This window comes from Rhinolophus sinicus, chromosome 16 (genome assembly GCF_057876585.1).
Source record: "Rhinolophus sinicus isolate RSI-liver-muscle chromosome 16, RSI-T2T, whole genome shotgun sequence".
Taxonomy (NCBI): domain Eukaryota; kingdom Metazoa; phylum Chordata; class Mammalia; order Chiroptera; family Rhinolophidae; genus Rhinolophus; species Rhinolophus sinicus.
The window spans coordinates 1243147-1264123 of NC_142516.1; the positions used below are offsets into that span (position 1 = coordinate 1243147).

A 20977-nucleotide genomic window follows, 5' to 3' on the forward strand; every position below is an offset into this window, starting at 1 on the left:
GGCTGGGTATCTCCACCAGCCCAGGTGGATGACCTGGGAACCCACCCCACCCAGTGGCTTCGAGGCCAGGAGTGGTAGGAACAGCTCTGCAAACAAGACCAGAAGCAGGAAGCTGAGACCCAGGCACTGACTGGGGTGGCTAGAGCTGGGCTTAGCAGCCGGGTGGGGTCATGCATGCCCAGCACTCCCTGGTCCCGCCTGGGACCAGGCTGCTTGGGTACTCCTGGGGAAACTGTCACGTGGCGCCTGCAGGAGGGCACTGTGCAGGGCAACCCCAGACTAGCATACCCACTGCTGCGAGGGCCCTCAGGGCAAAGTGCCCTTTGGATACCAGACGCTGTCCTGCTCTGGGCTGGCCATGGCTCCAAGGGACCGCTTCTGGGAACCTAACCAGGAAGCAGACGTACAGACCCTGCCTGATAAACACGTGAGCAAACAAATCCTAGCGGGGACAGAGCAGGGACTGCGAGGCCCCAGAGCGGGGGTGCTTCTAGAGGGTCAGCGTGGCCACTCGGACGAGACCATAGCAGGACAGAAGGAAGTGAGGACCCCGCCACGCAGGCGTCCAGCTGTAGGAAGCAAGTGCGAGGGCCAGAGCCCTGACCCACACGCACTGGACACATTGATGCAAAACCCCGCCTGCCTGGGCCCAGGGGGATCTCAGAAAGGTTCTTGTGGATCCAACACAGGAAGAAAGGGGGGATGGCTGCCAGGCCTGAATCTGAGGACCCCAGCCCTGGCCTGGACTGGGGAGGTGGGGAGGACACTTACAGAGACAGTTGGGAGATGGAGTGCATGGGCCTGGCTCCAGGGCCTCCCAGTGGGCCAGGTGACCCGCTCCACCTACTTGCAATTCCCCCTACGTCCACGTGGGGGCGAGCCCGGTGCAGCAGAAGGGGGCCGGGAGGCATCTGCACACCTGGCAGATGGCTGGCAGGTGAGCCAGGTGAGGTGGCTTTTCCAGGTGGCAGACAATAAAAAGAAAAGGAGAGGCCCTGTCTCAGACACGTGACCTCCCCCAGGACCTCCTGCCCGCCAGCCCCCTTTCCTTATAAGACATGAAGGGGGGTGGACAGTGGGCAGTGAGCTTGGTGATGGTCCGTTCCCATACTGGGGCTCCTGGATCCTGATGTCATCCTGGGATAGTTGGTCACTGTCTCCAACGGCCCAAAACCCCCTCCCTGGCTCCTCAATGCCTCCCCCCACAAGCCCTTGGTCAAGCAAAGTGCAGGCAACTTGGGTTTGAACTGACTTTATTATTCTGTAAATGTGAATTTTACAAAGCGCTTTACAATTAACAATCACATCCTGTTGTCTCTTTGTAACGGATTTCCACCTTAGAGGCTCTCAGCAGGCTAGGAGCCCTGTTTCCTGGTCGCTGGCAGACGTTTCTGTAGGTTGAGTTACTGATACAGCGTCAGCCATGGCTAAGAAGCAACAGTCTCGACTGCGGAGTGGCAGCACCGGGACTGAGGACACAGGAAGAACAAAGGTTTCCCCCATCTTTAGAGAAAAAACAACAACGAAAACACAGCTAGCATCTTCTGTGGCTGAAATCGGTCAGTGGTATGTGAAACCAGCCTTTAAACAGGAACAGTTTATTTGATTTCCTTGTTTCTTAACAGTCGTGAGTTACAGTAGGACCTAACCCCTCAGCAGACTCGACAACCGGCTCCTTTGAAAAGTCTCTTTTCCCAAACACTGCGTGCAGAGGGCGAATGGTCTGTCTGCAGCCGTGCCATCCAAATGTTCAAGTCAAAAATATGTATACATTTTATACTTGGTTCTTTTTTTTTGTCTGCTAAAAATAGTATTGCAGGTTTTGGCTTCTGTTGACATAAAAATTACAATCATGTGCAAAACGCTAACAATGAAGCAAAGCGACTGATCAGAATTCAAGCAGGTTTGTCCGATCTGAATGCTCTAGATTCTGTATCATTTTCCTGTTCACTTTTTTTTTCAGAGAAATACAACAAACAAACAAAACCCCCAAACCTTTGCCACGTTAGAAACATCTTGTACCAAGCCCTAACGGCCTCGGGTCTCCGGCAGGCGACGCTCGGAGCCGGCTGGCGACAGACAAAACGACGGATTTCGGCAGCAGCAACACTCTGAAACAGAAGCTAAAGCTCGAGAGGGCTGCGGACTCTCGATTCTGCGTGTAGGACCCGCTGCTGGCAGAGGCAGACACAGGCCCCTCGGACTTTTCAGTTGGTTAATGAGCAATCGGTCTTTTTCTACCGCAGCAACTTATTTCCACAAAACCAAGCTGTCTGAGGGGAATCTAAGGGTAAATGGTTGGGGGTGCACTGGGCCGGTGCTAGAACGTTCCTGCCGTTCAGGGCCGGCACCCCAGCGTCCCCGCAGAGCCCGGGGCAGGCTGCTTGGGCCTCCCTGCCCCTCCCAGCCCGCACCTCTGCCCTCCTCCCAGCTCTGAACACAAACACAGAATGAGTGTCCCCGCAGGAGAAGTACACCAGGCTCCTAAGCCTCCACTAGGCCACAGTCACCCAGCCCCAGACACCGGGCGGGGGCCGCTGGCTGCACGCCTGGAGTTTCTCCCCCCCGGCCTCTAGTCCACATTCAGGGGCAAGGTAAGACAACAGAATCCAACACAAGGTTATGCGACCACAGAAAACTCTGGGCGAGGCCAGACACAGTGCAGAAAACAGACAGAGTTCAAGTACCGAGGCACGCAGGCCAGGGGGGTAGGCCCCACCCGAGCTCACAGTATCTGTCACTTCCCGGTCCCTTCCGAGGGACCTCGTGTACTCCACCCCAGCCGCCTCCTGCAGCACCTCTCATCCCGCGGGGGCTGGGGACAGGCAGCTGCCCATCCAGCCAGCGGCCACATCAGCTACCATGCCATCCAGTCCCCTCTGCTCCCCAAAAAGGCGCTGCTATGACTTAGCTCTATAATAGTCTCTATGTAGTATATGTGTATTGCTAATAGTCAAGCTTAGGAATAAAGGTGCAGACACGTCATAAATACTGAGTGGCTCGTCTCTCCAACATCAGGGTCTGGGTGTCAGGATCACGCTGACAGGACAGGAATTAGTCGTCTTGTAAACAGAGGAGGGGGAGGGTCCGGTTTTCTTAATTGGTTTTCCTTGGGAAAAATGATCAAAAGACGCTAAGGCACTCTGGAAGGCCCCTCCGAGCCCAGGCTGCCGCCCGCCCCGCGGAACATTCAGGACGCGGAGAGACGCCCCACAGATACAATCATCAGCCATGCCCGTCTGCAAACGCTCCGGACCAGGTCCACCGCGGGACACATTTAGTGCAAAACGCTCGCCCGGCCCACCGGGGGCACGGAGAGCTCAGAACCCATTCACATTTAATGATTAAAGTGTCACCTATAGCTCTTGCCTTCCTTACCCAGAACACAAAACAGACGGCGATTATAAACAATTAAGGGGCAGAGGTCACAGGACATTGTGCTGGCCTGGGCAGCGGTCAGGCCTTCTCTGTGCGGCACCCCTCTCTGTCCTGGCCCCGCGTGGGGGGCCATGCCCACTTTAGAGCAGAGGAGAGAGAGGGAGACAGAGAGAGCCCTTCTGTCAACAGCCAGGGCAGGAGGGCCTGTCTCCTGAAGGTCCCCAGGGACGCTCAAATTAAAGTGCAAATTTGGGGGGGTGGGGAAAGAGGCAGATAAAGGGACACTCCAGAGGGGACATGGGCGGGGGTCAACCTCACTCACGGGCACCTCCACTGCCCTGTGGCCACCCGAGGATGCTAGGGATTGTGGCCTCCTCCCAATTCCAGGAGGACTTGGTCCTGGTTCCTAGTGGCCTGTGGGCCCGGGGCTCAGACAGGGGAGGAAGACGCAGAGAGAGGCCGGCTTGGGGCCAGGTGGTTACTCGAAGCCCCAGCAGGAGCTGGAGCCCTTTCAGGCCCAAGACCAGAGCTTGGACTTCTCTACTCAGGAGAGGGGCTGAGATTAGCGTCCACATGCCTGCCTGCCACCCAGGGTCCTCCCACCCCTTTCCAGAAGCTGTCAGATCTTTCTGGAGGGCAGGCATGTGTTTGGCCTGGCTGGATGCGCCCAGGACGCTGCATGCAGTCTGGGAAGGAGCCCCTCCCCCATATCTCCCCCAGGGCCTCTCCCACAGAAAGGGTGGCGGTCAGCAGGCATGAGGAACTCGAGTGGGAAAGAGCCAGACACCCCCACCCCAGGCTGCCCACGGTGGGACCCGGCACACAGCTCTGCAGCTGGGGGACTCCCGGGTGTCCTGTGGGTCCTGGGTGGGGCTGAGCGCCCCCTGCCCAGCCTTGTGCATACACACAGGCAGAGCGCTGGGGATGGAGGCACAAGAGCTCCCTTAAGTCTGGGATGGAGGAGGTGTTCTGGCCATGCCTGAGGGCTGATGTAGAGCCCCTGGGCCAGTGGCTACATGAGCACTTTGGACAACCTGTGCCCCTCTCCCCCCAAAACCAGCAATTAAGCTTCAAAGGGAACATTCCAGCCTCAAACAAACCACCAAACTCTAAGGGCCCTTCCTTGCTGCTCCTCCCCCCCACATTCCAGACCTTCTGCACCTGCTGCCCTGGGTACCCCTGCCAACTGCCCCACCTCAGGCCTGTACCCACCACTCACCCACCCACAGCCTCTGGCACGTACCCCAGGGCTCAGAGCACAGGATGGAAAGGCCCTCCCAGCCCCTGCTCTCAACCAAGCAGCCCTGCCCTGCTGGCCTGAGTGGCCTCCACCTTGTCACACACCCCGGCTGCATTTCTGGGGACTGCCTGTCCCCAGTGGGAGGTGAGTGGGACCTGGCCCCAGGGTGGAGGGACATGGTATACAGATGACCCTACCCGAAGCCACAGTGGGTTGAGGGCAGGGACCTCCAATCCTCCCCAATTTTTTGCTCTTTGGGTCTGAAAGTTCCCAAACCATGTATGAAATAGATCTAAATCAGGACGAAAACAAATCAACAAAAACAAAATCCCAACAAGGCCGAGGACGGTGTGGGTGCAATGGGGTGATGGTCTCCCGCCCCACAGGACAGCGAGACTCAGGCGGACGGAGGGCCCGTGAGCTGTGGGGGCGGGAGAGCAGACACAGCCAACCACCCTCGCCCCTCCCTGTGCTGTCACCACTGCTCCCCGCACACACTCAGACGCACACGCTCACTCGCTTGCACACACCCACACCCCACACACACCACATGGACCCAGCAGGTCTGACCCCGAGTCTCTCAGAAGGAAAAACAAGGAGTTTGGCCCCTGGGGGCCCAGCCCTGGCCATGGTGAAGGGGGTGGAGTGGCGGGGGGGGGGTCCTCACAGGTAGGTAAGGACACATGCCCCCACGCCACAGGCCCCTGGCTTCGTCCAGGCAGAGAGCAAGAAGGGTGGGAGGCTGAACAGGGCTGGGCACCAGGGCTTGGTGGCCTGCCTCTCGCCCCCTCCCCAAGAAGAGGGAGGGGCAGCTACGACTTGGAGACTGACCTAGGGTATCAAAAGGGGCCCTGGGGTCTTTCTCGCAGCCAGGCCGCCAGTGGCCTAATTGTTTACAGTGTCACGAATGCGTTTGTTTCCTTCATAGATTTTAAATACAAGCAGAATAAAAATCACATTTTTTTCAGGCAACAGCAGTTCAGTAGGTAAGTGGCTTGATCACATTTGTTTGTATTAGTAACGCATGCAAGCAGCTAGCACAGTCCCTGACGAGCCCTCTACAAGGTCCCTGCATAGGTGCCTTCCTGTCTCCTGGCTGCCGGTGTCTGGGGCCGGCTGGAGCTGGCGCTGCCCTGCTCGAAGGGCTGCGGGGGGCTCTGACCGTCGGGGGGCAGCGTCTCGGGCGCTGCCACCTCCTGGATGACGGAGCCGGCGCCGTCGGCCTCCTCGCCAGCTTCAAAGGCAGGATTGGCGGTGGCGCCCAGATCGACATTCACGTTGTCAGTTCTCAGAGCCACGATGGTGGCGGCCTCGCCCCGGCGCTCGGTGTAGAGGCGCTGCTCGAACACCTGCGCCGCCGTGGCCGGCGGGAACTCGGCATCGAGGGGCGCGCTGGCGGCCGAGCCCATGACGCTGCGGTACATCTCCACGCCCTCGGGCAGCATGGACTTGATCTTGGGCAGCCAGCGCTTCCGGACACGGCGGGCATTGGTGCACATGTCCGCAGCGATCACGTTCATCTCACTCTCCTTGAAGCTGGGGGCGAAGTTCTGACAGTACACTGCGAGGACAGGGGGGAGGCGGGCGTGAGGGGGCCGCTGCGGGGGGCCACGACTGCTCACCCTCGGGTCTGCCTCCCAAGGGGCCACGGAGCCGAGACAACCAGCATGGGCCTCGGGGTCAGGGCAGCCATGTGAGAGTGGCCACTCCTGGGCCAGGGGGCACAAAGGATGGGGGACCTCCAGGGACTGCCCTCCATCGTGCTCCCCACTGGTACCGAGACCACGTGGCCATGCAGGTCTGTTCTGACCTCATCTTGAAGACCAGCAGTCACCCTTCTCACAGCTCAGCCCCGACGGCCACGCCACGCTTTGGGACAGTCTCTGGCCAGAATGTCCGGGGCAGGAGAGACAATCGGCTGTGACCACAGAGGGCCCAGCGGGCTCCGGCCCCTCCCTGACAACTGGATGGCTGTGTGGCCTTGGAAAGGCCCCTTGGCATCTCCGGGCCTCACTTTTCCCCTCTGTCCCGCCCACCTTGGATCTGAGGGCCGGGTGAGACAAGCCTGACTGATATCCCCGCCCTGGCCAGAACAGGACTCAGGGCAGGGCCTGGACGAGCAGTGAGGACAGAAGAGGGAGCAAGCAGCCATGGCATCACCATCATTACACCATTACTAACAATAACCCCCCCCTCCTTTCTCTACCAGGAGCCACAAGACCCAGCTCTCCAAGGGCATGGAGCCAGGAGGCAGGTCCCCCATGCCAGCCCCCACTGACACCCCTAAGCCCTCCCCAGACCCAGTCCTGTCCAGGTAGACACGCCCCCTTCCCAGCACCCCACACTTTGGGACATAATCCCCTACCACAAAGGCCCCTCTTTGCTCTAAATCAAGGGATGTTTTTTAAGCAAGAAGCTGAGACAGTGTTTTGGGTGCCCAGAGCTACAGGAGGACGTGCATTTGGTCAGGGTGGCCCTCACCAGGCACCGGCTGGCTTCTTCCGAGATGGGGCTGCGGGACGGGGAGGCGTCAGCCACGGAGATGGCCGGGCTCCACCCCCGCGCGCCCAGGCGCGGGAGGCAGAAGCCGCTGAGCAGATGGCAAAGGCTCAAAATAACCTCCAAATGTAAATAAGGGGTTTTGTTCAAAAAGGAAAATTAGATCTATTTCACATATTAAAATAGTTTCGCAGCTGAATTCATCATGCTTGGAAACCGACCAGGGACGTTCACACCTGGAGACTTGCTCCCGGGAGCTGCTCTCCCCTCTCTGGTGCTGGAGAGAAGCTGCCTTTCCCAGGCTGAGACCGAGGGGCTTCCCGAGCTCCTCCAGACCCCCCACCCGCACCAGGCCCCAGGCCCCCTTACGTTTCACAGCATTGAGGACCCGGCTGTCCAGTGGCTTGCGGCTTGGGTCACTGGTAGAGGAACGGATGCCTGTGCCACAGCTGTTTGCCAGCGTGTTCCTAGCAGAGGGAGGCGGAGTGAGTCCCTGGCCACAGGTGACGGCAGGACGGGACTTCCCGCTCACCTGCTGGATGGGGGCCACCTGGTCTCACTCATGGACTGGTGCTCACTCGCAGGGGTTGGGGTGCAGTGGGGGGAGCAGGCCCGTGCCCTCCAAGTCCCGTGGAGGGGAGAACGGAAAGCCCCTCAGGGGAAGGGGCTGCTCTGACCCACCCGTGTCACTTTGTTGGGGGGGGCCCAAGCCCTCCCCAGACCCAGGTCCTGGCCAGGTGGACATGCCCCTGCCCGGGACCGAGCGGCCCTCAGTCCGACACTGCAGTGTGAAGCCGAAGCCTTGAGGCCGACAGCTCACCGCTCAAGGAGGCTCTAGGAGCTTCTGCAGCCGAGGACCCACCTGTCAAAGAAGGTGGCGAGGAGCCGCCTCAGGAGCACCTTGTGCTTCACCCCCGCACACAGGTGGCAGTTCATCAGCTGGCCGCGAGTGATGTAGACCCCGGAGCCTGCAACCGCCAGACAGAGGACAGTGAGGCCCAGGGCATGGCCTCCCTGGGTGCTGCTACGGCCGGAAGGGGCACACACTGGGCAGCAGGCGGCCTTCCTGACCACAGCCACCCAGCAGGTGCCCACCCAGGCCTGGGGCCTCGCGGGCTGGAAATGTCGCCCCAGACTTGCCTTGGGGTGCTGAGGCACTGTCACTGGAGGAGGCAGCCTCGGTGGCACGCTCAAAGGCCATCCCCAAACTACCCTTCCAGCTTCATGGGAACGCCCTGGCTCGGTGGGGGTCAGGGAACACTCTACCCTGTCTCAAGGTCCCTTCCCGAAGACCAGAGTCACAGACAGTGAGGGGGGGCCGGCTCATGGGGGCCTGCCTGGGGCCTCCGTGGGGCGCGCAGGGAGGGAACCGCCAGCCCAGGGCCGAGGTGCAACCAGCAAGCCCACGCAGTGCTCTTTATCCTGAGAAACCTGACAGGCCCGGGCACCTCACCAGGCTGCTCACAAAGGGCTGAGATGGCAGGTGGGACCTGCCAGGAGCTCGGGGAGGCGTCCACTTACACTGATGTCACCTGTGGGAAACGAACTCACACACGAGTCAGGAGGAGGAGAAACAGTGTGAAAAGCAGCGAAGGGCACACACGGTGCTCCCGGCCTCAGGGGCTCTCTTCTGGGACGGCCACGTCTTTTCTGGCCTTTCTCTGTGATCTGAGTGTGTACCCGATATGCTTACTGGGACAGAGGAAAGGCAGGGCTCCCTCCTGGGGGGCCGCTGGAAGGACGATACAAGGCCCTGCTCTTCCTGGGGGGCTCCCAGGTTGGTGGACAGAGGGGGCCTTTCCTAACTTAGCAACGTCTCCTCCACGAGCCAAGTCTCTGGGGAGCTGGCAGCCATGGGTTCAAGAGACACAAGGCTATTATTATCAGGGCGTCTGCTCAGTGGTGTCCCACAGTCCCCGGCCACGACATGCCAGGTGTCCCTGAGGGCCTCACGTCCACCCATCTCATGTCTGCAGAGCCTCAAACTCAATAGCAGAGTAGGTCACCCTGAGACACAAGAGCTAGACACCCCCTCATTGTGGGGAGATATGCAAAGGGGGTGCTGGGGCAGGGTGGGGCCCGACAACCTGAAGTCCAGCTGCGGGCCAGACCCGGGAAGGCGGCTAGCCCTTGCCCCCCACCCAGCCCCAAACACTGATGGACAGGCTGCTGCAGGAAGGCACCCCCTGGGGCCATGCCCTCACAGCGAGCCCTCAGCCAGGGAACCTACCCCACGGCCTCTCACTACCCATCACAGCCCCACATTGGCACCTCCCGGACAGGGGCCCCGCCAGGCCCTGCCGAGAACAGCGACAGCAGCAGAGGCAGGGGCTCAGGGCACAGCCTGGTGTGGTCCCACCCCACCGGCCTGGCCAGACCAGCCTCACCACCCAGCTGCTGTCCTGTCAGCTGAAAGGGGAGGCCACCCTCTGTGCCAGTGGTTCCCTGTAGAGGGGACAGGTCTGAAAGAGCCCCACGATGCTTCTGGGGTGCAGCGGCTGATAGGGGACCCGGCGGCTGGTGGAGGACCCACACAGAGACCTGAGGAGGTGGGAGGTGCCCATGGTCCTGGGCAGCCCATGTTTGCCCCCCACCCCCGCCCCAGCCCCGTGAGGGGAGCGATCCCTGGAAAATGCTCCATGTCTACCAGCCAGAGTGGCAGTGTCATTATTTCCATCTTCCACTCGAATATCCTTAAAAATCTAAAAACCAGATCCCGACACTGAAGGGAGAAATATTTCTGACAGAGGCACCAGCCCTAACGCGCCTCTGACTCAATCGTGTTGGTTCTGCTACAGAAAAGCGCCAACTCCATGCCTTTAGCCGTCACCCTGCAGCGGAGGCAATGGGACACCTCAGGGGCGGGGGACGGGGGGCTAGTAAACTGTACTCCACTTGGTTTTATCTGTGACCTAAATTAAAACACAGTCGTGATTGCCGCCCCAGGATTGCTGGCCTGCCAATCAGAAGCGAGATCAGCCCAGGGGATTCAATTAAAATGCTAAATTAATTCAATTGAATAACTCCTCTTAATGATACATTCTTCTAAAAGGAAATTAGGGGAAATATAAGATGTTCTGTTTGTGACTGATCGGTGATGAGCACATCGCTCACAGTGCTAAAGAACAAATACACAAGGGGGCATCTGCATATAAGAGCGGGGCACCGCCAGGCCTCACCTGCCACCAGCTCCAGCTTCTCGCCGGGGTCGCCCTCTGAGTAGAGCTTGGGGTGGCAGCGGTACCCGATCTGGCTGATGAGGCTGGCGGGCAGGGCCACGAGGTCTCTGCGGATGAGGACGCAGGAGCGGCTCTCCAGCGGCACAGGCTCTGGTTTCTCTTGCACTGTGGGCACAGAACCGACCCACTCAGGGGGTCCCCGGGAGGAGCCCCAGGCAGGCCCAGCCAGACCCGCTCCCGTGCCCACCCTTCATGGTCCCTGGGGCCCAGGTTAGACCCACTCCCTGCCTGCCTGGTCCCACCCTCTGCAGGGAGGACCAGAGTAAGCAAGCAAACAAGGAGGAAGGCAGGTGACAGTTGCCCGGCCAGGCCTGGGAACTACTGTGTTTCCTGAAAAATAAGACCTAATCGGAATATAAGACCTAGCGTGATTTTTCGGGATGACATCTTTTGGAGCAAAAATTAATATAAGACCTGGTCTTAGTTTCGGGGAAACATGACAGTTGCTGAGGGCCTGGGAGGTTCCTGGGAGACAACCACCAGGTGGGGGCTGGCGGGTCAGACAGGAACGAGGGCAGAGGGCACAGAGCAGGTCTGCAAGTGGGGACGCAGCAGAGTGGGCTCCTGAGTGGGCACTTCCCTGAGCCTACATCAGAGACGCCTAGCCAAGCAGCAGCTCCGTAAGTATTTGCCAGCAGTAAAGTCGGGTGGGGGCATAGCCTGGCAGGGCAGATGTGGCATCTGGGAATGTTCCGGACAAACCACTACTGAGGGATAGTCAGAGATCCCTGAAGGAGCCAGACCTGCAGCTATAAAGGTGAGGAGAGTAAGGCCCCTCTGATGTCCCCAAGCCACACTGGGCACAAGTGGGAAGGTCTGCCCCTGCCCTCCTGACCACCCACCTGGGCCTGGCCTGCCATGTGCCCTCTGGGTCTCTCTCCTGTGGCCAGGGTGGGGGTTCCCCTGTGGTGCACACAGAGGCCCCAAGTCATTGGGCACTTGCTGGCACCCCCACACCCACTGCTATATCAGGTGCTGGGAGGCTGAGGGGGTTGTGCCCAGTCAGGGGTTCAGGTAGCCAGGCAGGGTGGGGGCCAACACTGCATGGAGAGGACCCAGCCCCACCGGGCTCTATACCCCGTCCTGCCCCGTACCTCCAGCTCCCAGAGCCCCCTCATTTCCTTACAGACCCTCCTCATTTTCTGCGGGATCAGCGGGAGGCCTGCACAGACCAGGGCTCCAGGGCACAGACTGCCTTCCTCCCCCCACAGCCCCCCTTCACAGGGCACGCTGCCACCAGCCTAGCACTCTTCACCTGGCCCAGACAGAAGGCATGCCCCCTGTATATGGGCGACTCTGGGTCATCTCCTGGGAGGGCCACCTGCTCCCAGCCAGCTGTCATCACTGAGGACTCACACCTGCTCCAGGGTGGCCCCCTGCACACCTGGCTGGGTAGCAGGGCCTGCGGGTAGAGGCTCCCAGGGCCCGTCCCTCCCTCCCTCACCCGCCACAGGTAGGGTCTGCATGTTGGAAAGGCCCCTGGCTGCTCAAATGGCCACTCGGGTTGGATTATCCTTGCGGGGAAGGTGGCTCTCCTTAGCAGCCTTAGTGGCCCCTGGGCAGGAGACGGCCTGCAGAACCTTCCGGTAAGTTGGATACCCAGAGGGCAGGGCCAGGCTGGAAACTGCTCCCCAAGCAGGCTCAGGGTAGGTGACCCTGTCCCCTCTCTTCTGTGACCCCCTCTTAGGTCACTGGAAAATTCAGCAGAGGCACCTGAGCCTGGGGGTGGGAGAGGCCGGGTGGGAGAAGGGCCTGGGGAAGCCGAGTGGGGGCTGCTGTAAAGGGGCCTCAGGAAGACGGAAGGCAAGGAAGTGCCCTGGCAACTCTCCCCTCACCCCTGACCCCCAGACTTTCAGAACCGGGAGCAGCTGGACATGAAATTAGCCCCAATTTATCTTCGCACCAAGCTCCGGGGGGGGGGGGGGGGGGGGCGCGCACAGCCCCTGGAGGGCCAGTATCCCCCAAACCCCAGGAGAGTCCCTGGGACCCACCTGCTGCTCCAGCCCCTGCCCAGGTCTGGAGTCACCCCAATTCCCACCCAGGGAACCCCAGGCTACTCCTGCATCCTATGCCCTGGGCTCAGCCCCTTGGCAGAGGGACACCTGCTAGCCTGTGTGTGGGGGCGCATGATGTGCTTTAAATCCAGCTGCAGCCCAATTCCAGGCGGAAGAAGGGAGTTCTCCCCAGGTAGCAGACCCTCCAAGTGCACAGATCAGGGCAGAGTCAGAGAGGGGCTATTGGGGCGGCGGCACTTCCCACCAGGCATGCCGGTGAGACACAGCAGGGTTGGGGGAGGGACCAGCAGACAGTTCCTGAAGTATCTCCCATCCCAACCCCTCACCCCTGGGGGGCTGGGGAGCACAGGAAAAACAACCGGAGGACACTTTCAAACAGAATTCCCACCCCCTGCACTCCCCACAGCCAGCTGTGACCACAAAGGCGCGGCCGCCTGGCGCCTGGCATTGACAGAGCGCTCACTGGATCCACAACTCCCCCGTATGCTTTCTCTAGATTGCACGCGTTGTTTGTGCCCTCACGCCGCCCGCACAGCCTGAGGCTGCTGGATCCAGAACTGGCAGAGCCTTCTATTCCTGCCCCTCACGTGCGGTCGCGCCAGCTAAAAATACCTAGAGGGGGGCAGCTGCGCATCTGGAAAGGTGCTCCGAATTCCTTCCTTGCCCCTGCCTTGACCCTGCTCCCCCTTCCAGGGACGGAGGGGACGAGGTATAACTAGGTTCTGGAAACCAGGAGAGCTTGTGTAGGGTGAGGTGGGGGCAGGGGGACACAGTGACTGGGTCGCTCTCATGTCCCTGGTGGCCTTTGGGCGGCTCACTCCAGCCAGATTTCAGGGTGGTAGGAGGCCCCTTGGTGGGCACAGGGGACCTGAGGCCTCCCCTCCTTCCAGGACCAGCCATATGGCGAGCTGCCAGCTTCACCATCCATGGCTCAATTTCAACCAGCAGCAACTTGGTTTCCAGGATTGTGGGCTCCAGATATTTGGCACCGTGAAATGTGGAGAGAAGTGTGGGGAGAGCAGTTAGCTGTTTGTACTGGGAGGTGAGTAATCGCTCTGGATGTGGGAAAGGTGAGTCATGGTCATAAAGGTCTCAATGGATGAATCCGGAACAATAGCTACTCTGGGTGGATGGGGCAGCAGCATCGCAGGCAGGCAAGCAGGTCACACTGCCTGAAGAAAGCATAAGCAGTCATGGGACACGTGGGTGGGCCCTCCGGGGCTCTGACTGGGGATCCAAAAGGGTCCCCGTGTGCCTTGGTGACCTTGTGACTCTGCATGAATCCAACCAGCAAAGAAGCGCTATGACCTAAGGACACCATGCTGAGCAAGACCTGCCAGTCCCAGAAGGACAAACCCTGCAGGACCCCCTCACAAGAGGTCCCCAGAGGAGTCAGATCAACAGAGACAGGAAGTAGATGGGGGGCCGGGACTGGGGAGGGGAGGGGTGTGAGTGTTTAATGGGGACAGAGTGTCAGTTTGGGGAGTCGAGAAAGTCCTGGAGATGATGGAGGGGGTGGCGGCACGACAGGGTGACTGCGCCTAATGCCAGTGAGCTGGCACGGAAACGTGGCTGAGATGGTCAATGTTATGTGTGTTTTCCCACAATACGAAAAAACGTAAAGGAGGGGCCGGCCCGGTGGCTCAGGCGGTTGGAACTCTGTGCTCCTAACTCCGAAGGCTGCCCGTTCGATTCCCACATGGTTCAGTGGGCTCTCAGCCTTGACAAGGTTGCTGGTTCAACTCCTCGTGTCCCGCAAGGGACGGTGGGCAGCGCCCCCTGCAACTAGCAACAGCAACTGGACCTGGAGATGAGCTGCGCCCTCCACAACTAAGACTGAAAGGACAACTTGACTTGGAAAAAGTCCTGGAAGTACACACTGTTCCCCAATAAAGTCCTGTTCCCCTTCCCCAATAAAATCTTTAAAAAAAAAAAAAAAATGGAAAGAAAAATGCTGAATCACCCCGTCTGATTTTAAGACCGACTATCAGCATCAGTAACCAAGCCTGTATGTACAGGTAAATGGAGACACACACAGTTCATGGTCCACACACAGACCCACTCAAGTACACTCAGCTGATTAGTGACAAAGGTGCACATGCCACTCAGTGGAGGGGTGACAGCCTGTTCAACAAATGGTGTCAAGTAACTGGTCATACCCAGGCAAAACGCAAACAGAAACAGCCTCGATCTAAATCTCACCCCTCACACAAAAATGACCAAAAAGGGATCGTAGATCTAAATGCAAGACACAAAGCAATAAAACTTTTAGAAGAAAACCTGTGATCTTAGGTTCAGCCAGAAGCTTAGATATGACCCCCAAAGCACAACCCATAAAACAATTCACTGATAAACCAGACTTCATCAAAATGAAAAACTCCCGTCTCAAAAGATGAAAAGAAAAGCCAGATATAGACTGGAGGACAAGTCTGCAAACCACGTCTTATAAAGGAGCCACGTCCCAAGTACAAGGAGCGCTCTCAGAACGCAACAGTAGAAAATGAGCAGCCCAGTTTTCAAAATGGGCTGGAGATCTAGATGGACACTTCGCCAGAGAAGATCCAGATGGCAAATTAGCACACGAGAAGCCGCGCCACATCGTTAGCTCCCAGCAAAAGGCAAATTCAAGCCACCAAGAGACAGCATGTTGCCCTTCTGAGAAGGGCTAAGCCTGAAAACCATGAGCACAGCAAGCGCTGGGCCGGCGACCCCAGCGGGTGGGAACCAAGGCACACGGACAGGCGCACTGGGAAACAGCTGCTCCGCTTCTTAGACAGTCAGACGTACACTGAGCACGTGACCCGGCACTTCCACTTCCAGGTATTTACGCAGCATAGAAGTGAGGACTGTCCACCGAGAACACCCCTCCCTCTACCATGCAGGCATTTTTCCATCAGCTCTGTCCTCAAATGCTCCAAACTGCAAACAGCCCCAGTGTCCTGCATCTGGGGACAGACAAACTGGGAACCATCCCTTCGATGGGTGATTGCTATGTGTATAAAGGGACCAATTATTGATGTACAACTCGGATGAACTCAGATCCATGCGGCCGAGGGCAGAAGCCAGTTTCAAATGGTCACGTGCAGGACGGTTCTTTTGCATGGCATTCTCCAAAAGACAAAATATGGGGACAGAGAGCGGATCAGTGGCTGCCAAAAATGGGGAGGGTGACTATGGGAGCAGCACGGAGGAGCCCTGGGGTGACAGAGCTGTCCCGTATCGTGAACGCTCAGGCCACACGACCCCATGCCAGGGGGGCCTCTGCTCCAGGCGGTCTCCACTCACGCACAAACAGAGCACAGTGGACAGTGTCAGCCATCTCTGTAGCTGCCAGCTCAGCACCAAGCAGATTGGCAGTTCTGAAAAGGCCACACCCGCCAGGGACATCCGTCTGTATGAACACCACAGTGCCAGCATCCTGGAACACAGCAGGTGGCGGTTCCTGCAGGTGCACTCAAGCCCGAGTGGGAGGGACAGGGTCACGGTCAACACTGTCATCCTTTTGTCCTTTATGTGCCAAAAGGCAGAAATGCCACCACTGTAACCGTGGCACACCACCAAATGTAAGACGCACCCCATTTCATGGATGCTAAAATGTGGGGACTAGATGCATTTCAAACCATCTATATAGTGAAATACAGTGTCGGGTAGAAAATGACAAAAACCAGGCGGGGAGAGCCAGGCAGAAAGGAAGGTGGAGACAGGAGGTCATGACGGGGGAGGACTTGTGTGCAAACACCAACTGTCCTGAGCCCCAGGGGAGCCAAGACGGAAAGGGACATGGCAGGGGTCTCAGGCCCCATGCTCAGGAAGGTCCAGGCACACGGGCTGGGGAAGATGCCAGGCAGAGAGGTCAGACCCTGGACAGCACCCCAGAGTGAACCGTGGGCCACCAGTCTGGCTGACCGGCCCCTCTGGGTCACAGCTCAGAATACTCGAAACTCGCTCTGGGCAGCTCCCCGTCCAACTCAGTCCATCCCCATCAGAGGTGGCACCGCCGCCACCAAGCCCACTGCCCCGGCTGCTGCCCCTGCCCAGATCCAGTGGCTTTGTTGCTTTGTCTCCTGCTCCCTTGCTGGTTCCCCAGCCCTCCCAGCTCTTAGTGCCCATCTGACCGCCCCTTTCTGCTCTCTGGCTTTCTGGGAATTCCTTGGGCGCGTCCAGTGCTGTACTTAAGACAAACCCAGCCTCCATGTCCACTGACCTAGTGACACTAGTCACTGTGGGCACCCAGCAGGGCTCTGGGAACGTGTTTATGTGAGACGCACACACTTGCACGCCGTGTGCTAGATGGAAGACCCAGGATGCACAGTGGACTGTGGGCACCTCTGAGAGACAGCGAGGGGCAGAGGGGCAGCAGGGAGAACAGCTTCCCACTGTGTGAGCTTTTATAATCTGATGCGTGCGCATCAGCTGTGCAAAACCGAATGCATTTAACTTGTCACCCCCCAGAGCCACCACTGCGGCCACAAGAGAGCAGCCACCACTGGATGAATCCCCACCAAGAACAACCCCAAAAGCTGCATCTAAAAGGGCCGCCTGGGCTTGCAGGGCCCAGGAGAGGGGACAGCAGCCGCGGGCTAAGCAGGAAGGGGCTGCAGGGCCCCAAGTGTGCAGTGTCCCAGCCCTGGGAACCAGCATCTGCTGTGTCTTCCCAGCTTTCCCTCAACGGTCCTGCTGACCACGAAGCAGAGTGTGCGAGATGAGATTCAGTAAAACAACTGCCAAGAAACTAAAAAGAGTACATCTAGAATTTGGTGTCTCAAGTATCGGATAGACAAACGCTGGATTTGGGGGCCTGCCAAGGAGGAGGTGCTCTGGGGAACCCCCAGGCACTCAGTTGAGACCCAGAAACGGCTGTGCCCAAAAGCACCGGCTGACCTGCTTGGGAGGTCACAGCACCATGGGAGGGGCCTACTTGGAGCTCACAAACATTGTTATGCAAAGTCCAGCATCAATTAAACGTTACCAGGAATACGAGGAACAGAACCAAATGCTAAAAAGCAACTTGGAAAATGTTAGATCAGACGTCCCGGGTCATCTCACCAAGGAGAGGTGGCAGTGCCCCACACTGCTCCCACTGTTCAAGACATGAGAATGGCACCAGACAATGAGAATCAACAGAAAGCATCAAGTCCTAGAAAGACAATTAAACAGAGCAGACAAGATGTCTGAGCTGGAAAATAACACAATACAAAATATCCAGGCGGAAGCAGAAAAAAACAAACAAACAAAAAAAAAGGCAGGTCAGAAAACAGTAAAATCACTGGGACATGTGGGCCAGGAAGAGAGCACAACACACATATAACAGGAGCCCCAGGAGACCAGAGGGTGTGGTGTGGTGCTGCCGTGACTGAGAGGCCCCCAAATCCACTGGCATGAAGCACGTGAAGACAGGGACCCGATAAGAGGGAGACACAGGGAGGAGTGAGGAGAGAAATGATAAATATAAAACCACTATTTAAAACGGCAACACAACAAAAGGGTTGGTGGAGCTGAAAACGCACAGACAGCGTGACAGGAGGGGCGGGGGCCCAAAGTGACAGAAGGCCTCTCCTGTAAGGAAAATGTGAGTCAGGATGAGTGCTGCAATCTCCAGGCCTTGCAAACTTGTAATAGCCTCAGAAAGGGGGAACGAAACCCGGATAAAACACTTCGTTAACCAGAAAGAAGGGGAGGAGTGGAGAAATGACAGAAGATCAGGGGGACACGTGGGAAACGATCAGTGAGATGGGAGACGAAACTCAAAAATGTCACCAATGCAATGTAACTGGACTAAATACTACAATTAAAAATTAAAGTTTGTGGAGACTGGATTAAAAAACAAAACCCAAGAGACAGCCTTAAACAAAAGGACAAGGAAAACTTGAAAGGAAGAGATGGGAAAAGGTGTGTCACTCGGTGCCGAGGGCGTGGGGTAGCCACGCCAAGCAGAGAACACACAGACTTTACGGCAAGACACACGCCTGGTATCACCGAGGGCTATGCCACAGTGATCAGAGGACTCACGCAACAGGAAGACGAGACAAGCCTGCAGTGAACACACACCCAAGTCAAACCCTCACAACGACTGGCAGAACTGAAGGAGGAAGGGCAAATAAAGCTGCCCCCACAGTCGGAGGCTTCAGCACCCCATCTGTTCCGCCAACCTGAGGAGTAAAAGCAGGTATGAAAGGGTAAGCAAGACGCGCCTTAGCGGTGACGTTTATTAGGCTCAACAACGCAGAGTGTGTAAGTCGCAACAAACTTCAGAGCAATGAAGTGGTCTGAGTCTGTTCTACGACTGCAAGGAATTTCATTTAGAAATTATAAAAAGGTAACCAGAAAATCCAAATCGTGTTTGGAAACGAAACAACACACCATTACATAACCCAAGGGTCAAAAAAAAAAAAAAATCGCCAGTGCATTAGAAAACACTTTTAACTCAATGATGATGAAAATATGACATTTCATAATTTGCGGGGCAGAATTTCAGCAGTGCCGACCAGGAAATGGACAGCCCTACGTGCATATACGTTAAAAGGCTCAGAAATCAATGATCTAAAGTATTAATACCTCAAAAACTAGGAAAGAGCCAATTAAGTTCAAAGGAGAAGTGAAATCAAGACACATATAAGTATATATAGTAGAGAAAAAATCCACAAGCTGGTTCTTTGAAAAGGCTAGTACGATGGAAAATCTCTAGCAAGTCTGAATGAAGACAAAAGGAGAAAGGGCACAATTAACAACACGGAGAGCACGACACGGCAGAGTCCAAGGTCAGGTTCAGCCCTTCTGTGAAGGCCAGAGAGCAAGGCTCTGAGGCTGCCTGGGCCATATCTGGCTTCTGTTGCATAGCCTTCCTCTTCAAAAATGTAAACAGTGTCCTCAGTGTGTGGGCCAGACTAAAACAGGCCCGGGGACAGTTCTGCCCATGTCACAATGTCCCCCTCCCTGCCACAGGTATTCCAAGGATCTTACGGGGAAGGTATTTAAACGTCAAGTCACGATGTTGCACGCCTGAAATTAATATAATATTGTATGTCAACTGTAATTGAAAAATACATTTGAAAAAAGATCTTATGAGGATATTAAGAACAAATGCATGCCAATAAATCTGAAAGTTAGACGAAGCCAACAAGCTCCTGGAGAAACACAGCTTACCAAAACTGACACGAGAACGAAGAGACCACTGAACCCGTCCTTCCCGCAAAGGACGCAGGCTGAACTGGCTTCACTGTGACTTATTTCAAATGTTTAAGAAAGAAATAGCACGATCTGATACAAACCCTTCCAAATCATTGAAAGAAAAAGAGGGAAATCAGTCTCCAATCAGTTTATGAAGACAGATAGCCTTGATAGCAAACCATGAAATGTTCCCTTAAAGGAAAATTAGAGGGCACGCTCTCTCGTCGACATGCAGCAAAAATCCTCAGGAAATTATTAGCAAATAAGGAAAGGAATGGCTTGTGCCGCGTGGCTGGTGACCACTCACTGCACTGATCGAACACACGTGGCTTTTACTGTTGTCCCCGGGCCCCGGCTTGAAAGCTCGCCTCTTCTGATGTGGGTCTGGGGTATCTACACCAGCGTCCACACTGCATGTGCTGTCTGTGGGGGAGCGTTTCACAGGTTTCCTCGTGTTAAGGCTGCAGCTCGGGACACATGGAGGGGAGGGTACCCTCTGCAGAGTCTTCTATCCTCGGTGCTCAGGGTCTGGCCAGAGGGGGTGGGTCCTCTCCATGTGGCTACTGCTGGATACCTGGCATCCGCCTGCCTTCGCTGCCCGAGGCCCCTTCCAGGAGATGGACACCAAGGAGGGCTTCTCACCTCAGGACAGTCACCCCCAAAAGGGCAAAAAAAAACCTCAAAACCCTAAAAAAGTAGGAAGTTGACTCCAGAGATGTAAAGAAAACACTCCATCACAATTAGGGCAAACCAATGCCAAGAAGGCAAGGTTTTTTTGTCTGTTTGTTTGTTTAATATTCCAAAAGCAATCAATGTAATTTAGAACATTTCGAGTAGAAGAGGAAAACGATATGAACGTTTCAATATTTAGCAAAAAAGCTTTTGCTAAAATGCAACACTTATGTATGTATGGAGGGGGGATAACCCTTAACCTAGGAAAAGGAAAGAATTTCCTTAATCTGATAAAGTGTATCACAAAAAAGATCCTACATCAAATATCCTCCTTAAAGATGAAATAGTGGAAGCTTTTCCTGAGTCTGGAAATGTGACAAGGGTGGCTGGGAGTTCTGGCCAGTCCAGTCAGGCAAGAAAGGAAATAAAAAGGTTAAGAATAGAAATAAAGAAATAAAAATGCCGTTGTTACCAGATGACATGATTGTGTGCAGAGAAAATCCAAAAGAATCTGTAGGTAAACTAGAAGAGTAAGTTATTTTATCTAGGTGGCCAGATTTTTTAAATGATCCAAATTGTTTCTATATAGCAACAAACAATGAAAAAAATTTAAATACCACGTAGATTAAAACAAAAATTGAATTTCTAGGAATAAATCTAACAAAAGATGGGCAGAGAATTAACTACGAAATATTCCCAAGGAAAACTGAAAAAGATGTAAATAAATGGAGGGATACACCCACTATTATAAAGATATCAGTTCATCC

General features: G+C 56.2%; 1 protein-coding gene across 2 annotated transcripts in view; it reads right to left on the bottom strand.

Moving 5' to 3' along the window:
• Positions 1 to 1236: 1236 nt before the first annotated feature.
• Positions 1237 to 20977, bottom strand: part of NACC2 (NACC family member 2) — a 64442-nt gene continuing 44701 nt past the window's right edge. For both annotated transcript variants that reach the window (XM_074331369.2, XM_019756755.3), the window contains exons 3-6: positions 10297 to 10461; positions 7980 to 8085; positions 7487 to 7584; positions 1237 to 6179 (exon numbers count right to left, since the gene is read on the bottom strand). In XM_074331369.2, the coding sequence (XP_074187470.1) occupies positions 5677 to 6179; positions 7487 to 7584; positions 7980 to 8085; positions 10297 to 10461 (872 nt within the window). In that variant the 3' untranslated portion in view covers positions 1237 to 5676. The remainder of the gene's footprint in view (positions 6180 to 7486; positions 7585 to 7979; positions 8086 to 10296; positions 10462 to 20977) is intronic.